The following is an 18,542-nucleotide window of genomic DNA, read 5'->3' on the forward strand; positions in this document are numbered from 1 at the left end:
CAATAAAGTACCAATTCTGAAATACATTGATGGTTTCATTTTTATTTTATTTTGGTATTGTTGTACGTTTTTTTGGTATTGTTGTACGTTTTTTTGGTATTGTTGTACGGTTTTTATGCATAATAGTAACCGTAGAATGTGATCAAACAGTTAGAAAATTTGAAATAGTGATTGATTATTATTGTTACTAATGACACAACATCTGCATTTTCATGTCTGGAAAAAAATAGAGAGAGTAAAGATCCAATAAAACTAATAGTGAGATACAACCACGATCAGATGATAAGAGCAGGTAATTTGTGAGTGTGAGTTGAGGTGTGAGTATCAATCAATCACCTTTATTTATATAGCGCTTTAAACAAAATACATTGCGTCAAAGCACTGAACAACATTCATTTGGAAAACAGTGTCTCAATAATGCAAAATGATAGTTAAAGGCAGTTCATCATTGAATTCAGTGATGTCATCTCTGTTCAGTTAAATAGTGTCTGTTTTTACTTGCAATCAAGTCAATGATATCGCTGTAGATGAAGTGACCCCAACTAAGCAAGCCAGAGGCGACAGCGGCAAGGAACCGAAACTCCATCGGTGACAGAATGGAGAAAAAAACCTTGGGAGAAACCAGGCTCAGTTGGGGTCAGTTCTCCTCTGACCAGACGAAACCAGTAGTTCAATTCCAATTCCAGACCTCGGAACAAGAGAGAAACAGACTAATATTAGCGTAGATGCCATTCTTCTAATGATGTAGAAAGTACGGTGTTATGTGAAGTGTTCCCGGTTCCGGTTTACCTAATTAATGCAGCCTAAAAATCCTTTAACGGATTTGGATATTAAAAGCATATTAGTATGTTATGTGTATGCCAGGTTAAAGAGATGGGTCTTTAATCTAGATGGTTGGCCCATCTCAGTCTTACCGGAAGGAGAGTGGATTGTGAGGACTTCTCGGCGGAGATCCCACCTGACAGTAGCCTCTTCATTACTATCGGGCCAGCTCTTTTACTAGACACGAATGTGGGAAATGGCCCGTTGTTCGAAGTATAGACAAAGTCCTCAGGATCTCTGCCTCTCTCTCTCCTTCCGGGAAAGCCGAGCTCTCTCTACCTGCATGGGCATGGGATCTGGGATACCGTGTCTCCCTCATTGGTTGATCGGCCTTCAGCGCCTCCGAATCTGCGGTTAGGACGAGTGCACCACTCCAGGTGGTTGAGACGAGCATCTACATGAAACGCCAGGTCGACAAATCCGTTGAGACTCTGGGGGAGGTCCAAGATGTATATTTCTCTTTGGACATCGTCAGCCAGCCCATGCAAGAACAGTCCCACTGCACCTCCTCATTCCATCTGCACTCTGCCACCAACGTCCTGAACTCGACAGAGTAGTTGGCTACCGTACGATCAACTTGTCTTAGATCTGCGAGGAGTCTGGCAGCATCCTTGCCTGCTACCGCATGGTCGAAGATCCTCTTCTCTTGGACTCTTCTCTCTCAAAGGTCCTGGGCTGTAGGGAAAAGTGCATAGAACACTGTGTTAGAAAGGCTCTGCAAAAATTGGGCTCACTAGCATAGCTCTGAGGAACGGTTGGTGCAGCTCAGGTTGATTACTCAGCTCCGGTGGTGTGGGGAGAACCGGTGGTGTGGGAGGCGCAGTGGGATTACTCAGGAGTTGGAACTTTTGAGAGAGCTCGGGCACCTGCGCTCCCTGTAGTGGTGATACTCTCCTGCTGCTGATCCATTTGAGCGATACTGTGGTTGATGAACTCAGTCAGTGAAGCGGAAATTGCTGCATCCATAATGATGGTCAGATCGTTCTGTTACGTGAAAGATAAGCGGATGCAAGTTGCAAGTAAAATAACTCTTTGTTTGAGAGAACAGCAAAGGTCTTCCCATTGCAGCCAGCAGGAGAGTGGTGACGCAGGGGCAATCCAGGTGAGATGAGTAATAACAGTGAAGAATTCCCCAGAGTGGTGAGTGATGAGTCAGGTGTAGAATCCACAACGAGACTGGAACAGGTACAGCTTGACGTGACGAACTCAATGCAGCCGAAGCAACACACAAGGAGAACTTAAACAGGAAACAACACGGGGAAACTCCAACAACGATCTTACAAACATGAGACAAAAGACAGGGCATTAAATAGGCTGGGGAAATGACATGCAGCTGATCACTGAAGATCGCAACACTTACAACGACTTATAAGACACCTCTTCAAGTCAAGTCAAGTCGAGTCTGCTTTATTGTCAATTCTTCCACATGTACAGTACATACATACAGAGAATTAATATTTAATTACTCTCAGACCCCCGATGCATACAGATAACACTAACAGTAGAGCCTGAAAATCTAGATCAAATATAAAATATAAAATACAACTATACAATAAGGCCAACCTGTTTGGACCCATTGCAGTTTGCATATAGAGCAAACCGATCAACGGAGGATGCTCTATCTACCCTGCTTCACCTCAGATTGACACATTTGGAAAACAGGAACACTTATGCAATAATTTTATTTATTGATTTTAGCTCTGCTTTTAATAAAATTCTGCCACAACAACAAAAGTTGCTATGAATGGGAGTGGATCTTGGCATGTGTAGATGGATTTTGGACTTTTTGACGGAGAGGCGGCAGACAGTCAGAATAGGTAACAAAATATCTAAGACAATCACAGTGAGCTCGGGATCACCTCAAGGGTGTGTACTTAGCCCTTTACTGTTTACTTTGTTGACACATGACTGTTCTGCTAGATTTACCACCAATCATATTTCAAAGTTCGCTGACGACACCACAGTTGTTGGCCTCATCACTGACAATTATGAGTCGGCATACAGAGAGAAGGTGGAACAGTTTACAGCATGGTGTAAAAAACACAATCTTGTCCTTAACACCAATAAAACCAAGGAGACGGTTGTCGACTTCAGGAGGACTAGTCGTCGGCAGCATCTCCCACTGACCATCAGCGGTTCTGAGGTGGATATAGTACATAGTGTCAAGTTCCTGGGGGTCCATCTGAACAATGAGCTAACCTCCAGTGACAACACAACAGCTATAATCAAGAGGGCCCAACAGCTTCTTCATTCTCTCCGTAGGCTGAAGAAGGTGCATCTCCCTATTCCAGCCTTGACCATGTTCTATAGAGGCACTATTGAGAGCATTCTCACATATTGCATCTCTTGCTGGTTTGGAAACAGTATGGCAGAGGAGAGACATAAACTGAACAGGATTGTGAGAACTGCTGATGATATCTCAGATCATTATTTAGTTTTGTGCAAACTTCATATAGCCAAAATTATAAATTCTACTTCTTGTTACAAGTATGGTAGAACCATCACTTCTACCACAAAAGACTGCTTTTTAAGTTATCTTCCTGATTTATCCAAATTCCTTAGCATATCCAAAACCTCAGAACAACTTGATGATGTAACAGAAACTATGGACTTCTAGCACTTTAGATACAGTTGATCCTTTACGCTTAAGGAAGGTTAAGGAAAACAGTTTGACACCATGGTATAATGAGCATACTCGCACCCTAAAGAGAGCAACTTGAAAAAGGGAGCGCAGATGGAGGAAAACAAAACTAGAGGTATTTTGTATTGCTTGGCGGGAAAGTAACCTATCCTACAGAAAAGCATTAAAAACTGCAAGATCCGATTACTTTTCTTCTCTTTTAGAAGAAAACAAACATAACCCCAGATATTTATTCAATACAGTGGCTAAATTAACGAAAAATAAATTCTCAACAAGTGTTGACATTTCCCAACACCACAGCAGTAATGACTTTATGAACTACTTTACTTCTAAAATCGATACTATTAGAGATAAAATTGCAACCATTCAGCCGTCAGCTACAGTTTCGCATCAGACAGTGCACTATAGACCCCCTGAGGAACAGTTCCACTCATTCTCTACTATAGGAGAGGAAGAATTGTATAAACTTGTTAAATCATCTAAACCAACAACATGTTAGACCCTATACCATCTAAGCTCTTAAAAGAGGTGCTTCCAGAAGTCATAGGTCCTCTTCTGACTATTATTAATTCCTCATTGTCATTAGGATATGTCCCCAAAACCTTCAAACTGGCTGTTATTAAGCCTCTCATCAAAAAACCACAACTTGACCCCAGAGAACTTGTTAATTATAGACCAATCTCGAATCTCCCTTTTCTGTCCAAGATACTAGAAAAGGTGGTATCCTCACAATTATATTCCTTCTTAGAGAAAAATGGTATATGTGAGGATTTCCAGTCAGGATTTAGACCGTATCATAGTACGGAGACTGGTCTCCTTAAAGTTACAAATGATCTGCTCTTATCATCTGATCGTGGGTGTATCTCTCTATTAGTTTTATTGGATCTTAGTGCTGCGTTTGACACAATTGACCACGACATTTTTTTGCATAGACTTGAACACTTTGTTGGCATCAGTGGAAGTGCATTAGCATGGTTAAAATCGTACTTATATGACCACCATCAGTTCGTAGCAGTGAATGAAGATGTATCATATCGATCACAAATGCAGTATGGAGTACCGCAAGGCTCGGGTTTCTAGCATTTGTAAAACTGCATTTTTCCATCTCAAAAATATATCTAAATTACGGCCTATGCTCTCAATGTGAAATGCAGAAATGTTAATCCATGCATTTATGACCTCAAGGTTAGATTATTGTAATGCTTTTTTGGGTGGTTGTTCTGCTCGCTTAGTAAACAAACTACAGCTAGTCCAGAATGCAGCAGCAAGAGTTCTTACTAGAACCAGGAAGTATGACCATATTAGCCCGGTCCTGTCCACACTGCACTGGCTCCCTATCAAACATCATATAGATTTTAAAACATTGCTTATTACTTATAAAGCCCTGAATGGTTTAGCACCTCAGTATTTGAATGAGCTCCTTTTACATTATACTCCTCTACGTCCGCTACGTTCTCAAAACTCAGGCAATTTGATAATACCTAGAATATCAAAATCAACTGCGGGCGGCAGATCCTTTTCCTATTTGGCGCCTAAACTCTGGAATAACCTACCTAACATTGTTCGGGAGGCAGACACACTCTTGCAGTTTAAATCTAGATTAAAGACCCATCTCTTTAACCTGGCATACACATAAAATACTAATATGCTTTTAATATCCAAATCCGTTAAAGGATTTTTAGGCTGCATTAATTAGGTGAACCGGAGCCGGAAACACTTCACATAACACCCGATGTACTTGCTACATCATTAGAAGAATGGCATCTACGCTAATATTAGTCTGTTTCTCTCTTGTTCCGAGGTCACTGTAGCCACCAGATCCAGTCTGTGTCCAGATCAGAGGGTCACTGCAGTCACCCGGATCCAGTACGTATCCAGACCAGATGGTGGATCAGCACCTAGAAAGGACCTCTACTGCCCTGAAAGACAGCGGAGACCAGGACAACTAGAGCCCAGATACAGATCCCCTGTAAAGACCTTGTCTCAGAGGAGCACCAGGACAAGACCACAGGAAACAGATGATTCTTCTGCACAATCTGACTTTGCTGCAGCCTGGAATTGAACTACTGGTTTCGTCTGGTCAGAGGAGAACTGACCCCAACTGAGCCTGGTTTCTCCCAAGGTTTTTTTTCTCCATTCTGTCACCGATGGAGTTTCGGTTCCTTGCCGCTGTCGTCTCTGGCTTGCTTAGTTGGGGTCACTTCATCTACAGCGATATCATTGACTTGATTGCAAATAAATGCACAGACACTATTTAACTGAACAGAGATGACATCACTGAATTCAATGATAAACTGCCTTTAACTATCATTTTGCATTATTGAGACACTGTTTTCCTAATGAATGTTGTTCAGTGCTTTGACACAATGTATTTTGTTTAAAGCGCTATATAAATAAAGGTGACTTGACTTGACATGAGGAAAACAGTGTGTCAATAATGCAAAAGTCATGATGGTCAGAGGAATGTGCTGAGTGTGCACTCTCCTGAAGTCTACAACAATCTCCTTTGTCTTCTCCACGTTCAGAGAGAGATTGTTGTCACATATAGTTTGATAGTTTGTCTCATCTTTGTTGCTAATGAGACCCAAACTTAATAAAGAGATTTGAGGTGTGTGATCGTGTGCAGTCATGGGTCAGCAGAGTGAAGAGGAGGGGGCTCAGCACACATCCTTGGGGGTCCCCGGTGTTCAGTGTGATGGTGCTGGATGTGTTGCTGCCGACCCGTACTGCCTGAGGTCTTCCAGTCAGAAAGTCCAACAGCCAGTTGCACAGCGAAGTGTTGAGCCCCAGCTGACTCAGCTATTAGATGAGCTGTTGAGGGATGATAGTGTTGAATGCTGAACTGAAGTCTATGAACAGCATTCTGACATATGAGTCCTTTTTTCTCTATATGTGTGAGTGCTGAGTGGAGGGCATTTGTGATGGCATCATCGGTCGACCGGTTGGACTGATATGCAAACTGGAAGGGGTCCGGGGGGGGGGGGGGGGGGCAGACTTGATGTGGTGCATGACTAGCCGTTCCCAGCACTTCATGATTATAGAGGTAAGTGCAACTGAAGATTAGTCATTGAAGCAGGATGGAACTGATTTAAATGTAAATATTCCCTTGGGTGTATGGTAAAGATACTGTGTATGTATAAAAACTCTACAACAGACATTTAACAGTAATCTCAAATTAATACAGCTGGATTATGAGAATATATATTACTCAAGATGAGAAGGTACACTTTTGCCTTGCCTGTGGAACTGCCCAAAGCTGCAGGAGTTTAGGAAAGAGGTGGCTAGATTTGTTTTCCATTTGGTATCAATAAATCTGTACCCATGAAACATTGGGAATTACCCCCATAGAATATTGTTCCCCACGGCAGCAGGAATTCACGTGTTGATATTAGTATACTTCAGTCCAAGCGTCTCATAGCTCTGTATTGGAAGTAGACAGGTCACCTATTGTACAGTGGATTAATAACATGTCCTTCTGTTTAACCATGGAAAAGATTATATCTTATATCTTGATATCTATAAAATATATTTTATATCAAATTCAGATTTAGGCAATGTCTTGAATGAGACTATAGTTACATCTCAATAAAGCTTCAAAAGCTCCTCCAGACTGTGAAGATGAGCTGATTATTGTTGGTGTGTGAGTCTCTGACACTAGATGGAGACAGAAACCTGAAGAACTTCAGCAAACAGTGCAGCACTACTGATAAACCAGGGGCCCGGGGCCACAACAGACCCTCGACATGACCACACTGAGAATCAGGATGAGCGGAGACAACTCAAACTAAAGATATTTTCATTTGTATTCCCTACTCATCAACACTTTTTGTCTTTGAACAATGAAGATTCACAAGGTCTTGGAAAATCTGGATAAATAAGGAAGCCTCATAAAATGATGAGCATATCATAATCACCATGCATTTAAATATTTATTCCAGTATTTACAACATTTAACTCCTAAAACTTCTGCAACAACTACAACTGCTCGAGCTTCATTTCATCTGATGATTCTGTGAGAATCCTGCAGAAAATGATCTAAAACAAGATAAAATGACCTGTGTACAGATAACAGACGGCAGAGTGTGTGCCAGCGCTGTGAGGACACACACACACACACACACACACACACACACACACACACACACACACACACACGCACACACACACACAGGACAGATGGCTCTCTCTCCACACTGGAAACATGACAATGACTAAAATAAACAGGCTTTGAGCTTCTGTACACACTGTTACTCACTGTTTCTCTCTTTCAGCTTCACTTTCTCTGGAATCCTCGGTGTTTCTCCCGGAATCTCAACGTTCCTGGTACTGCAGACATTAATGCCAGCTTCATCTTTAGCAGACATTATGGGAATGTTACTTTTGAAATGTTCTCTGAAACCATTTAAAATGTAAAAGACGTTCCATGACTAAACAACAATACATTTCGTGTGCTAACTTTTTGAGAACTTTATTAAAGACTAAAGATCATTGAACAAACATTATGTTACTGTGTTTGTTCATAACTTTAAACTTGCGTGAATGTTCTGAGAACGTGTGTCATAATAATAATATGAATAATAATATGAATAATAATCATAATAATAATCATGGCAACAGTTTGATGTTGAAATGATTGAGTAGCATCCAGTTCATCATTACATAAAGTTATTATTCATTTCTAACTAAAATTTGTGTAAAAATGTCAGCCTGATCAAAACTGTGGCTCATTCGTCACACTGGAAACACAAGGTGCAGTGCATTGTGGGATACAGCATCTCATAGAGTCAGATGCTGATCAGCTCTTCAGAAACAACACAAACACAAGAGAGATCTATAATGCAATACATTTATTCATTCAATAGTATTATGAATATTATATATAGAGGCTGAAATATCATCCAGTCAAACTTGAATAAAATGAGACATGAGGTTAATAAAACTCTAACACTTCTGAGATTAAAGTACAAAATCCCTTTACAAAGACTGAGAGAAGGAAGAGCTGCGGTACAAGAGGATATATAATCAATGAAAGAAGAGATCAATACTGCTGCTGACACACACACACACACACACACACACACACACACACACACACACACTCCTGTCCTGCACTTCAGTTCACAATCCACACAAACTCTCACTTTATTTACAGTAACAAAATATCTTTACAAAACAACATTTAACATTTCAAATTCAAACTTGATGCAAGTTCCAAAAAAAGCATAAAATCTCTCTCTCTCTCACACACACACACAGTTCATTTTGACAGGAAGATCTACAAAAACTGAATGAGGCAAAGTGTAAAGAGAGTGAATTACATGAATATCCCCCGTAAAAAAAATAAAAATTGTATTTTACACATCAAGAAAACCAATCATATTTTAAACAATGGGGATTTTTGAATCAAATAATGGGTATAAATTCAATTTATGTGAATTTCAAGCTAAAGTCATGACTCAAAAAAGAATGTACGACTCTAAAAATAAAATAAAATAAAATAACCAATAAACATTATATTTGATGTAAAATATAATTTCAAACATTTTTCTTTTGATTTTGGGATGATATATGAGCCAGTGTTGTATTCACTCAATATAAATGTCCTCTGATGAATTCTAGTCTAATTCTACATGTGAATATTTCAAAGCGCTTGGCTTGGCCTGATGACGCTCCTCCATATGAACTCATATACAGTCACACAGATGAAGCATCATCATCATCATCATCATCATCAGCATCAGCAGCATCAGCAGCAGCAGCATCCCAGGTGTGTGTTGCTATGGGAACTGCACAGGTTCACCTGCAGGTCAAGATGATGCTCTGGAAGCGTCTGACTTTATCTACAGGAGTGTGTGACTGTCATTAAACACCGCAGCAGTGCTCTGGAATACAGTGAGAGCGTCTCCTTCTCTCAGAATCAGATCCTCGGAGTGGAAGAGCAGAATATTGTCATCATGCATGCGTTCGTAATATAATACTAGCATACTGCATCATCACATGATCAACACTGAACACTGAATGTGCTGTGCTTCTGCAGTCACCTTACGAACAGGTCCTCCAAACTCAATGTGTTTCTTTCTTCATCAGGTGTGAGAAATGTAGCATTGCATTGCTTGATCAACAATGGATCCACTGGAGTGAATGGGTGCCGTCAGAAACAATCCATCGAGACATTAAGTCTATAATCCATAATAACACTTCCTCCAGGGAAAAGTGCATCTGCTGTTGTCTCTCACATTAGTTTAGATCTGTTTAAACTCTGCTTGATCTGTGCAGATCTCTCTCCTGATTCAGACCAGAACACTTTTTCACTGGAGGAAGTGTTATTCTGGATTATAGACTCTGTGTATTTGAGTTAAAATCATCTTAATGCTGGATGTGTTTCAGGTTTTGTCTTCTCCAGATGTTCACTGATGGACTGGAGTGCTGTGGATTATTGGGATGTTTTTATCAGACTCTCATTCTGACGGCACCCATTCACTGCAGAGCATCCATTGATGAGACTCTGATGCAGTGCTACATTTCTACAAACCTGATGAAGACACAAACTCATCCTGATCTCAGATGAACTGAGGGTGAACACATTCACAGTTTGGAGGAACTATTCCTTAAGGAATAAATTCCATCTGAGTGATCAAATCATGAATGAAAATGCTTATATTTGTGCCTGATATCTAGATGATTGCATAAGGTTACACACTGCAGTAGTATGATAGTGTGCTATAGTGAACACAGCCGGTCTCCAGTGAACCGAAGCGTGCTTCATGAATCAGCGGATCTCACACGATTGAGTTCATGGCGTTCACCGGAGACGGCGGCTCGGAGCTGTCGTGTGTGGCGTCTCTATCCGACCTCCCGCTATACTGTCCGATAAACGAGCCGTCCTCGTTGAACTGTGTGTCTCCAGAGTCCACTAAACTGTCATCGCTGCCGTCACGCTTTACCGTGCCACTGGACGGAGTTCGGCTCCCTTTGAGCGGTTTATGGTCCTCGTCACTAGGAGAAAACCACATGCAGGTGAATCATGATGCAAATCAAACTCAAAAGATGGACGGCACACACATGCAGGATCAGTGTCACATGTGCAATCACAGACATGTGACAGGATGAGAGACAAAACCTGCGTGAACTTCAAAACAAGTGTTAAAGCATCATGGGAAACTATCAGAGGAATAAAGATGGATGAAGTGCAGTCAATATCTCAGCATCTGAAGCGTGAAGATGAAAAACAGATTCATCAAGCCGTGATTAAACATCATGCCATGAAGCCTGATTCCTGAAGCACCAGCTGACTCAATCATTACAGATTCATTCCTCAAACACCTGAAGACACTCCTTCTGCTGGTGATTCATGAACGATTAAAACTCAAACAGATTGAGAAAACTTCAAATCATACATGAATCATGAGTGGATGTAGCCACACTTCCCATGAAGCTCCTGCTGTGTCACGAGAGATTACAGACCGCCTCTTACTCCTCCTTTTCTTGGGTTTTATTATAATTAGGATTATTATTATGGATTTTTGTTGTTGTTCTGAATTTGTTGATACAATTTCAGAAGTCATTGGACATGAATAAAGGCAAAAATAATTTTATTATATATATATATATATATATATATATATATATATATATATATATATATATATATATATATATATATATATATATATATATATGCACTTTTATATATTTTTAAAGTAATAATAATAATAAAAATATTTATATATAAAGTCCCAAAAATACTGTATAACCCCAGTAAAATAAAATCAATTCTAAAAGCCTGTAACCGCAGTAGTTCTACAGTCTTCGAGCGTACAGATCTGTTAGGGGCCGTTCACTCAGAACACGTCTTGGGCTTGAGATGAGACACAGTGATGGAAATAAATATACCGTATTTCCCGGACTATAAGTCACACTTTTTTTCATAGTTTGGCTGGTCCTGCGACTTATAGTCAGGTGTGACTTATTTATCAAAATTAATTTGACATGAACCGAGAGAAATGAACCAAGAGTTCACATTACCATCTCCAGCCGCTAGAGGGCGCTCTGTGCTGCTCAGTTCTCCTGTAGTCTACACTGAACACATAGAGCGCCCTCTCGAGGCTGGAGACGGTAATGTGAACTCTTGGTTCTTGGTTCTAAACAAATGTGACTTATAGTCCAGTGTGACTTATATATGTTTTTTTCCTCATGACGTATTTTTGGACTGATGCGACTTATACTCAGGTGCGACTTATAGTCCGAAAAATACGGTAGTTGCCATGTCAAAGAAGCTGATGATGCTTGCACCGCCTCCGGGGTCTCCTGATTGGTCCACTGTTGTGGAATTGGCATTAATGAGTGGCACTGCATGTTAAATTTGAAATTCTTTTTAACTTTATATGGAAAAGTAATGACACATTGACAAATTCTGTGTGAAGGGCCCGTTCTGTCTGTGATTCCTTCTCTCTGATGTTCTCAGTCTGTTGATGACATGTGTTAGCGGTTCACGTGAAGTGTGATCCTGGAATGGTTGTGTTTTTCTCCTTTCACATGCAGATTCCTGCTTACCTTCCCGTGTTCGAGCGCTCTTAACGAAACGAGAGGAACGACTCCGGAGCGCTCTGATCTGGACTCAGTCTGAGCGAGCGTCACAGCAGATGTGATTCAGAGCTACTACACATCAGTGATGAGGATCTGATGATCTGTGTTCATTCAGAGCAGATCTGAGTCCACTCTGATTCATCAACGCTTATCTTACTTCTGAATTACTTGTTTCAGATAGCGCTGTTATACACTCATATTTTACATTTGGCAAACGTTGACTTCCATAGCATTCAAGGTAAAGCTGCGTTTACATGGACCCTTCTAATCCGATCGTAATAGACTAGAAGCACAGTCAGAATAAAAAAGTCACATGTAAACACTTCAGTCGGATTGAATTGGCTCGATCTTACTAAAATTTAGATCGGATCTTAAGAGGTGGATAATTCCTTTTGTAATCCGAGAGGGAGGACATGTAAACACTTGATCGGATTGAAAAGTGAAACGGGAAAGTACTGCGCATGCACAGTGACGTAGAAACAGCGTAATGATGTATAACGCGCAGAACGAGCTGTTGTTCCTGGTGAATAAAGTGTCATGAATAAGTGTCCTGTCATTATAAATCTCCCCTTTCACTCAATCCGATGGAAGTAAAAAGAGCCCATGTAAACACACCTACTGTTGGGTGTAATCTATCACACGTAACACGAGTTACGTCATCAGATTACTTTTTTTCAAGTAACTAGTAAAGTATCGCATTACATTTTACATTTACAAGACAATCTGAAAATATTCTCACTTGGAGAATTGTTGAAATATTAATTTAAAATCTCAGGGGACATAAATGCAACAACATTTATTTCTATTGTAAATTCTTAATATTTCATGTAAATTCTTAATATTTCATGTAAATGTTTTTGTCTAAAATGCCGGTTTGTGTCAAGTGAAGAGCAGCTGTCAGGTTCACATAATTTACCTTCGTTATGAAGAACATCTGCAATAATCTCCCAAATCAGCGGATAAAAAGAAAATCATTTAATAAAGCAGGGAATATAAAAGAATATTGCTATACAGGATCAAAGTGCGTAGATTCATCTCTGTCCCGCACACGTGCAGAATAACGCAGGAAGAGACGTTAAATGGCAAACCAGCAGCTTCAGTTCAGTTCAGATCAGCGTCTTTATATGAAAGGAACATCTGCAGGAATATTCTGGATCAGGAAGAGAAGGATGCAGGACTATACTCTGACACAGTAAATACACTACTGGATCATCAAGAACCTGATCGAGTCCCACAGGAGGAGAAGATGAAGGAGACGCCGTGGAGAACTGCTCATCTGCTCTCCGTCTCCTGAGGGGTCAGAGGTCAAGGGTCAGGTCAGAGCGCTCTCACCTGTACTCTCCAAACGTGAGGTCATCCTCCTTCATGGGCTGGATCTCTGGGTCTCCGTGAGCATCTTCCTTCTCTTTAACTGAGACAGACATCAGAGTCACACACTGGTGTTTATCACTGAGACCACATCATACACACATGACAAACACACTTAACACGCAGATTAAACACTCTCTTCTTATTCTCCAGCACAAATACACAAACATTCTTCAGTCAAGATACAGTCAGTGGAGCAACAGAATGACAGAAGATATCAAGTCCTGTTTTCCAAAGAAATGCATCTAAATGAAGAAATATCATCAATATCATCAAATTAATTCAATAGTTTGATTGAAAGTTGTGATGAAATAAATGTAGTGACAGATCTTTTCTTCATTTTGATTAAATATTACTAGTTTAAACTTTTTTTAAAAGGAAACATGTGCAAGTTGTTCACAATAAGATCATTAGCCTGAATTTAGAAAAAAAAAACAAATAAATTTGTCAACTAAAATCATATAAAAATGTTACTTGAAACAATTTTAAACATTAACTGAAATAAAATCAAAAAACTTAAACTAATTTTATTTCAGCTACATTTTCAACATTAAACATTTTTCAATTTTTTTAGTTTACAAAATGAAATAATCAATAATAATAATAATAATAATAATAATAAAATTAAAAATGCATTTTACTCAGTGTTTAAGTTGTATTGGTGTGTCCAGATGATATTTACAATAGTGCTGACAGAATGTTACTAACTTGAGGTTTTTTAGTGGAACCAATGCCGAAATACAAACACTTGAACTAAATCTGTGTGAAACAGACAGAATAACAATAAAGACTAACTGCTCGTAAACTAGTGCTCACCTGGATATTTTCCGCCCTTGTTCCTCTTGATGAAGCAGATGATGAGCAGGATGAGGATGAGCAGAGCGATGGCCGACATCAGACCGATGAACCAGCCCTGAGTGGCGATGTCCACCTGAGGACTCACCATCGCTGAGGAAGAGGAGGAGAAGAGAGAAGATCAGACGCCATGAGACACACACACACACACAGAGGGACACTCAGGAATAGTGCTCTTCATCAGCATTCCGCAGTCCTGCTCTTTCTTATGTCAAGACACATTCACATGATACACAGAGCAGAAACTCAGACAAATGCATCACAATGAAGGGATTTATACTGAATGAAGAACAAAATATTAAACGAGTGTGTTCTTCTTTCAGCCTAAACTAAATTTCGATGTATTTTTCAGAAAACAATACGTAATATCTTCATCTTGCATCTCAAGTAAATGTAAGAGTGTTAGAAAAGAACTCAGAAATGCTGAATAAGAAGGTGACACAATCATGCTGGTGGATCAGAGAACAATGAGCACAGACGGACTGGTGCAGGACATGCAGACGTGCGTCATGCTCTTCATCATCATCATCATCATCTCAACACAACACAGGTCTGGAGGCTGAGATGAAGCCTCACCTGGGACCTTAACCAACAGCTCCTCAGACTGATGACCGCGGGCCACCACACGCACCTTGTAGACCAACCCTCTCTTCAAACCCTTAAGAACGTGGACCTGAGAGCCGTTGACCTTCTCTCTGTGCCAGTCTTCTTCACCTGAGGGTTTCCAGCACAACAGGAAGCACTTCAGCGTCTGAGTTAATTCTGACTACAGCTCTCCAGTACTGCGTCTGTTAGGAGCCTCGGGGAACTACTCTGCTCAAACTCAGATGTTCTTCCTCAGTGCTTCTGTCTTGTTCTCCAGAATATAAGACACACGCACAATCACATCAGGTAAGATTGGGACGTTTTTAAGATGTTTTCAAAATGAAGTGTGTTTATACTTAAAACAAGAGAAAAATACACTTAATTCAGAAAGAAATCAGGATTGTAAGTGTTTATTTAATGATTTTATTGAGTTTTATTCCTTTCTATATTGTGAAGGTTTTTAATGAAGGATTTGTTTATATTTCAAATTCCTTGTATGAAGCTCTTTCTGATTCTGATTCTGATATATTTCATTTGGTCAAAACATGCAGAAAATGCATAAATGCATACATTTTAAAATTTTAGGGCATATTTAATTATAACATTTCAGAAAATTAACATACTGTGATTAATCAGTTTGTGGAAGTATGGTGATAAAAGATTTAGATTGTGTTTTTATGTTAAGTCTAAACTCACTTCATTTTGATCAAATTCTCAGACAAGACTTTATATCTATTAATATGCTTCTTGATGTTTATAATGGAAAACAAGAGAAAGTACTGAGTAAGAAGATGTTTAGCAGGATCCTTGCCGAACAGACACTAGCTAGTGTGGAGAGATGAGTGTGTATTAGTTACTACAGGAGCTCTACTCATGGGTGTACGTTCAGCCTTCATCATCATCATCATCCTCACAACACACGCATGCAGGACTCTTACTGTTGTCTATTATATATTCAACATAAAGGTGTTTCTCTGGGCCCCAGTAATCCCAACTGATCAGCGCTCCATCCTCGCTCAAGGATGAGCTGACGTTCCCAAACGCAGGAGTGACCGACGGCGCTGAGAGAGAGAAAGAGACATCATCAGCCCATCACAGTGACCTCTGACCTCCTGACATGAGCGGCGCGGCGAGCAGTGTGACAACACGTGACTTTAGCGTGTGGAGGCGGGGCTAGTGATGATGTCACGACAGATGTGTTTATACTGGATTAATACAACACAAGATAAAAAATCAGAGCTGGATCGTGGAGGAAAACACACTGAACAACGTTTCTCCAAGGATTCAGAGAGAACTTAATATACTAACAGCACAGTCCTACATCACTGTATCAAAGTTATGCTGATTTGCAAAAAACCTTTGAAAAATGTGATAATGCTGAGATAAAATAATAATAATAATAATAAAAACTTTCCATTGCACAGTCCCCTCCCAAAAAATAAAATCTCTCAATGATATGCATCAGCTTTAATGCACTTGTTAAACAAAATAAAAACATAAATCAAACAAATGCCTAAAGTTGGACAAAAAGAAATACTGAAAATGTATTATTTACCTTACAGTCTGCAATGGATTGGAAAAATATGTTAAATTACTCATCTTAATGTCAAAGAACTTTACAAAATAAGACTTTTTGCATTTTCTCGTGTCACTGGTCACGATTCTGACCTAGGCATCAGGATTAGGAGTCAGATAATGGCATACATGTTACAATAAACTGAGAACTGACCAAACAGATTCAGAAAGGAGTCATGTGTTTATCTGTTTTTCTGATGAGAAAGTATGGTGTGAAGGAGCAAAACAGACACTCTGAAAATAGTAAGAAACAAGTATTGGATTTCATTCAGCAAATATTATTTTGGATGGTGTAATAATAAGAATAATAATAATAATAATAATAATTTCTATAATTATTTTTATTATTATTATATTACAATTTTTAATGAATTATTATTATTATTATTTTTATTATTATTATGTCCAAGACTGTCAAATAAAATAGCATTTTATTCAGTAACAAATTGATTTTTTCACTAGCAAAAGTTGAACCATCTAGATGTTATGCAGAGAGACAGGTTTATAAATGTGTCTCATTACTAATCTACTGAAATGCTGTAATCTTCTGTTATGCCCAAGTGTTAAACTCTCAGAGCGTGCACAGATGGAGTTTGCTGCCTTTACTGAGAAGCGAGACGCTGTGAACACTAGAGCTGCTCGCGTGTAAATGAACACAGTCTAAATCAGCTGACAGACTGTATACGAACAGACACTACATCTGAAGATCAGTCATGACATTCACAAGACAAGTGGAAGTAGAACAGTGAACAGAAACACAGAACAGAACACACAGTGCAGATCCAGCTGTGCTCCCTATCTAGTGTACGTACCTCTGTCGAGGATGGTGACGGCCTCCTCGGTGAGCGTGGGACCGGATCCTCGCTGTGTTCGGGCACTGATATAAAACTTGTAGCGTGTGCTGTGAGAGAGGTTGTGAAGCGTGAAGCTGCTCTGATTGGACGGCAGATCCAGCTCCTCCAGCAAACCCAAATCATTTTTGCTGTTGACTTGAGGCGGGACAGGAGCGGAAAGAGGCGGGGTCACATTATTTTACCCAATCATAAGCTATGCTTACAGAACATTTGTTCTGTTCACTGCTTCAAACTGACAAGAAGCAGCCGGCTGCAGGGCAAGTCTTCTCTGATCGGTCCGATCGTCTTCCATAGACACACATGATAGGAAACGTGTAGGATGGAGTATGTTGTTTAAAAGCTAAAACACTGCGCATTTTCATACATTTTAACAGCTTTAAGTTAAACTTTTATATATAACTGAATGGTATTATTTAGAGAGCAGTGATGGACATGCATTTTAGACACTTTTAATGTATTTACTCAGTCCATGTAATAAATGCATATCATTGAATAAGTCGGCCAAAATAAAAACACTAAAACCAGGTCTGAAAATCTCACTGCCACTGCTGTCAAATATTGATTTAAACTTTATAGAGTTTATTCTCTGATTCCCATTTTTTGACCATTATTGAGCTGACAATTAAACGTGTTGCGTTAGTATTCCGGGCTCATATCTGCTTGTCTGTGAATATAATTTATTAAGAATTTGTATTAGCTTTTTAATCAACATATTCCATCCTACACCATCATATTGATAAAATAATAATAATAATAATAATAATAACGTATAGTCTGAATGCACTGTAAGTCAGTTTGGATAAAAGCGTCTGCTAAATGCATACAATGTAAATGTAACATGTAAACCACCTACGCACACATTTCCTATCCTGTATGCCTATGAAAGACGATTGAACCAATCAGAGAAGGTATGGGGCGGAGCTACACGTCCTCCATCTGCAGGCTGCAGCCGGGTGAACCTGAAACTGACTCGAGCAACATGAACAAGGACACACACTCAGATATACACATACCACACATATACAGTACCACATTTAAAACAGCTTCCAAATATAGCAGAGATCCTGGAAACTTCATTTTTTTAAACATCAAATTATAAAGGCACATTCACACCAAAAACAATACCTATGAGAATATCTTTACTCCACCACTAACAACACATAACATACTGGAATCACTTCCAGAACAATCAATCCATACTGGTGCAGTGTGCAACCTTTCATTCTTTAGACAACCATGTCTACTATTTTCAGTAC

At 39.5% G+C, this 18,542-nt stretch overlaps 2 protein-coding genes across 14 annotated transcripts in view; one reads left to right on the plus strand and one right to left on the minus strand.

The window, feature by feature from the left end:
- LOC113042956 (contactin-1a-like) overlaps positions 1-18,542 on the plus strand; it is a 551,632-nt gene that overhangs the window by 388,214 nt on the left and 144,876 nt on the right.
- LOC113042954 (neuronal cell adhesion molecule-like) overlaps positions 9,925-18,542 on the minus strand; it is a 61,509-nt gene continuing 52,891 nt past the window's right edge. For 5 of the 13 annotated variants that reach the window (XM_026201985.1, XM_026201983.1, XM_026201987.1 and 2 more), the window contains 6 exons: positions 17,245-17,421; positions 15,796-15,918; positions 14,849-14,986; positions 14,234-14,365; positions 13,382-13,460; positions 10,004-10,459 (listed from right to left, as the gene is read on the minus strand). In XM_026201985.1, coding sequence (XP_026057770.1) covers positions 10,243-10,459; positions 13,382-13,460; positions 14,234-14,365; positions 14,849-14,986; positions 15,796-15,918; positions 17,245-17,421 — 866 coding nt within the window. In that variant the 3' untranslated portion in view covers positions 10,004-10,242. Of the gene's footprint in view, positions 10,460-13,027; positions 13,461-14,233; positions 14,366-14,848; positions 14,987-15,795; positions 15,919-17,244; positions 17,422-18,542 lie in introns of those variants that run through there. The other 8 variants (XM_026201993.1, XM_026201994.1, XM_026201992.1 and 5 more) reach the window with 5 other exon arrangements.

The sequence above is a fragment of the Carassius auratus genome, chromosome 25 (assembly GCF_003368295.1).
Source record: "Carassius auratus strain Wakin chromosome 25, ASM336829v1, whole genome shotgun sequence".
Lineage (NCBI taxonomy): Eukaryota > Metazoa > Chordata > Actinopteri > Cypriniformes > Cyprinidae > Carassius > Carassius auratus.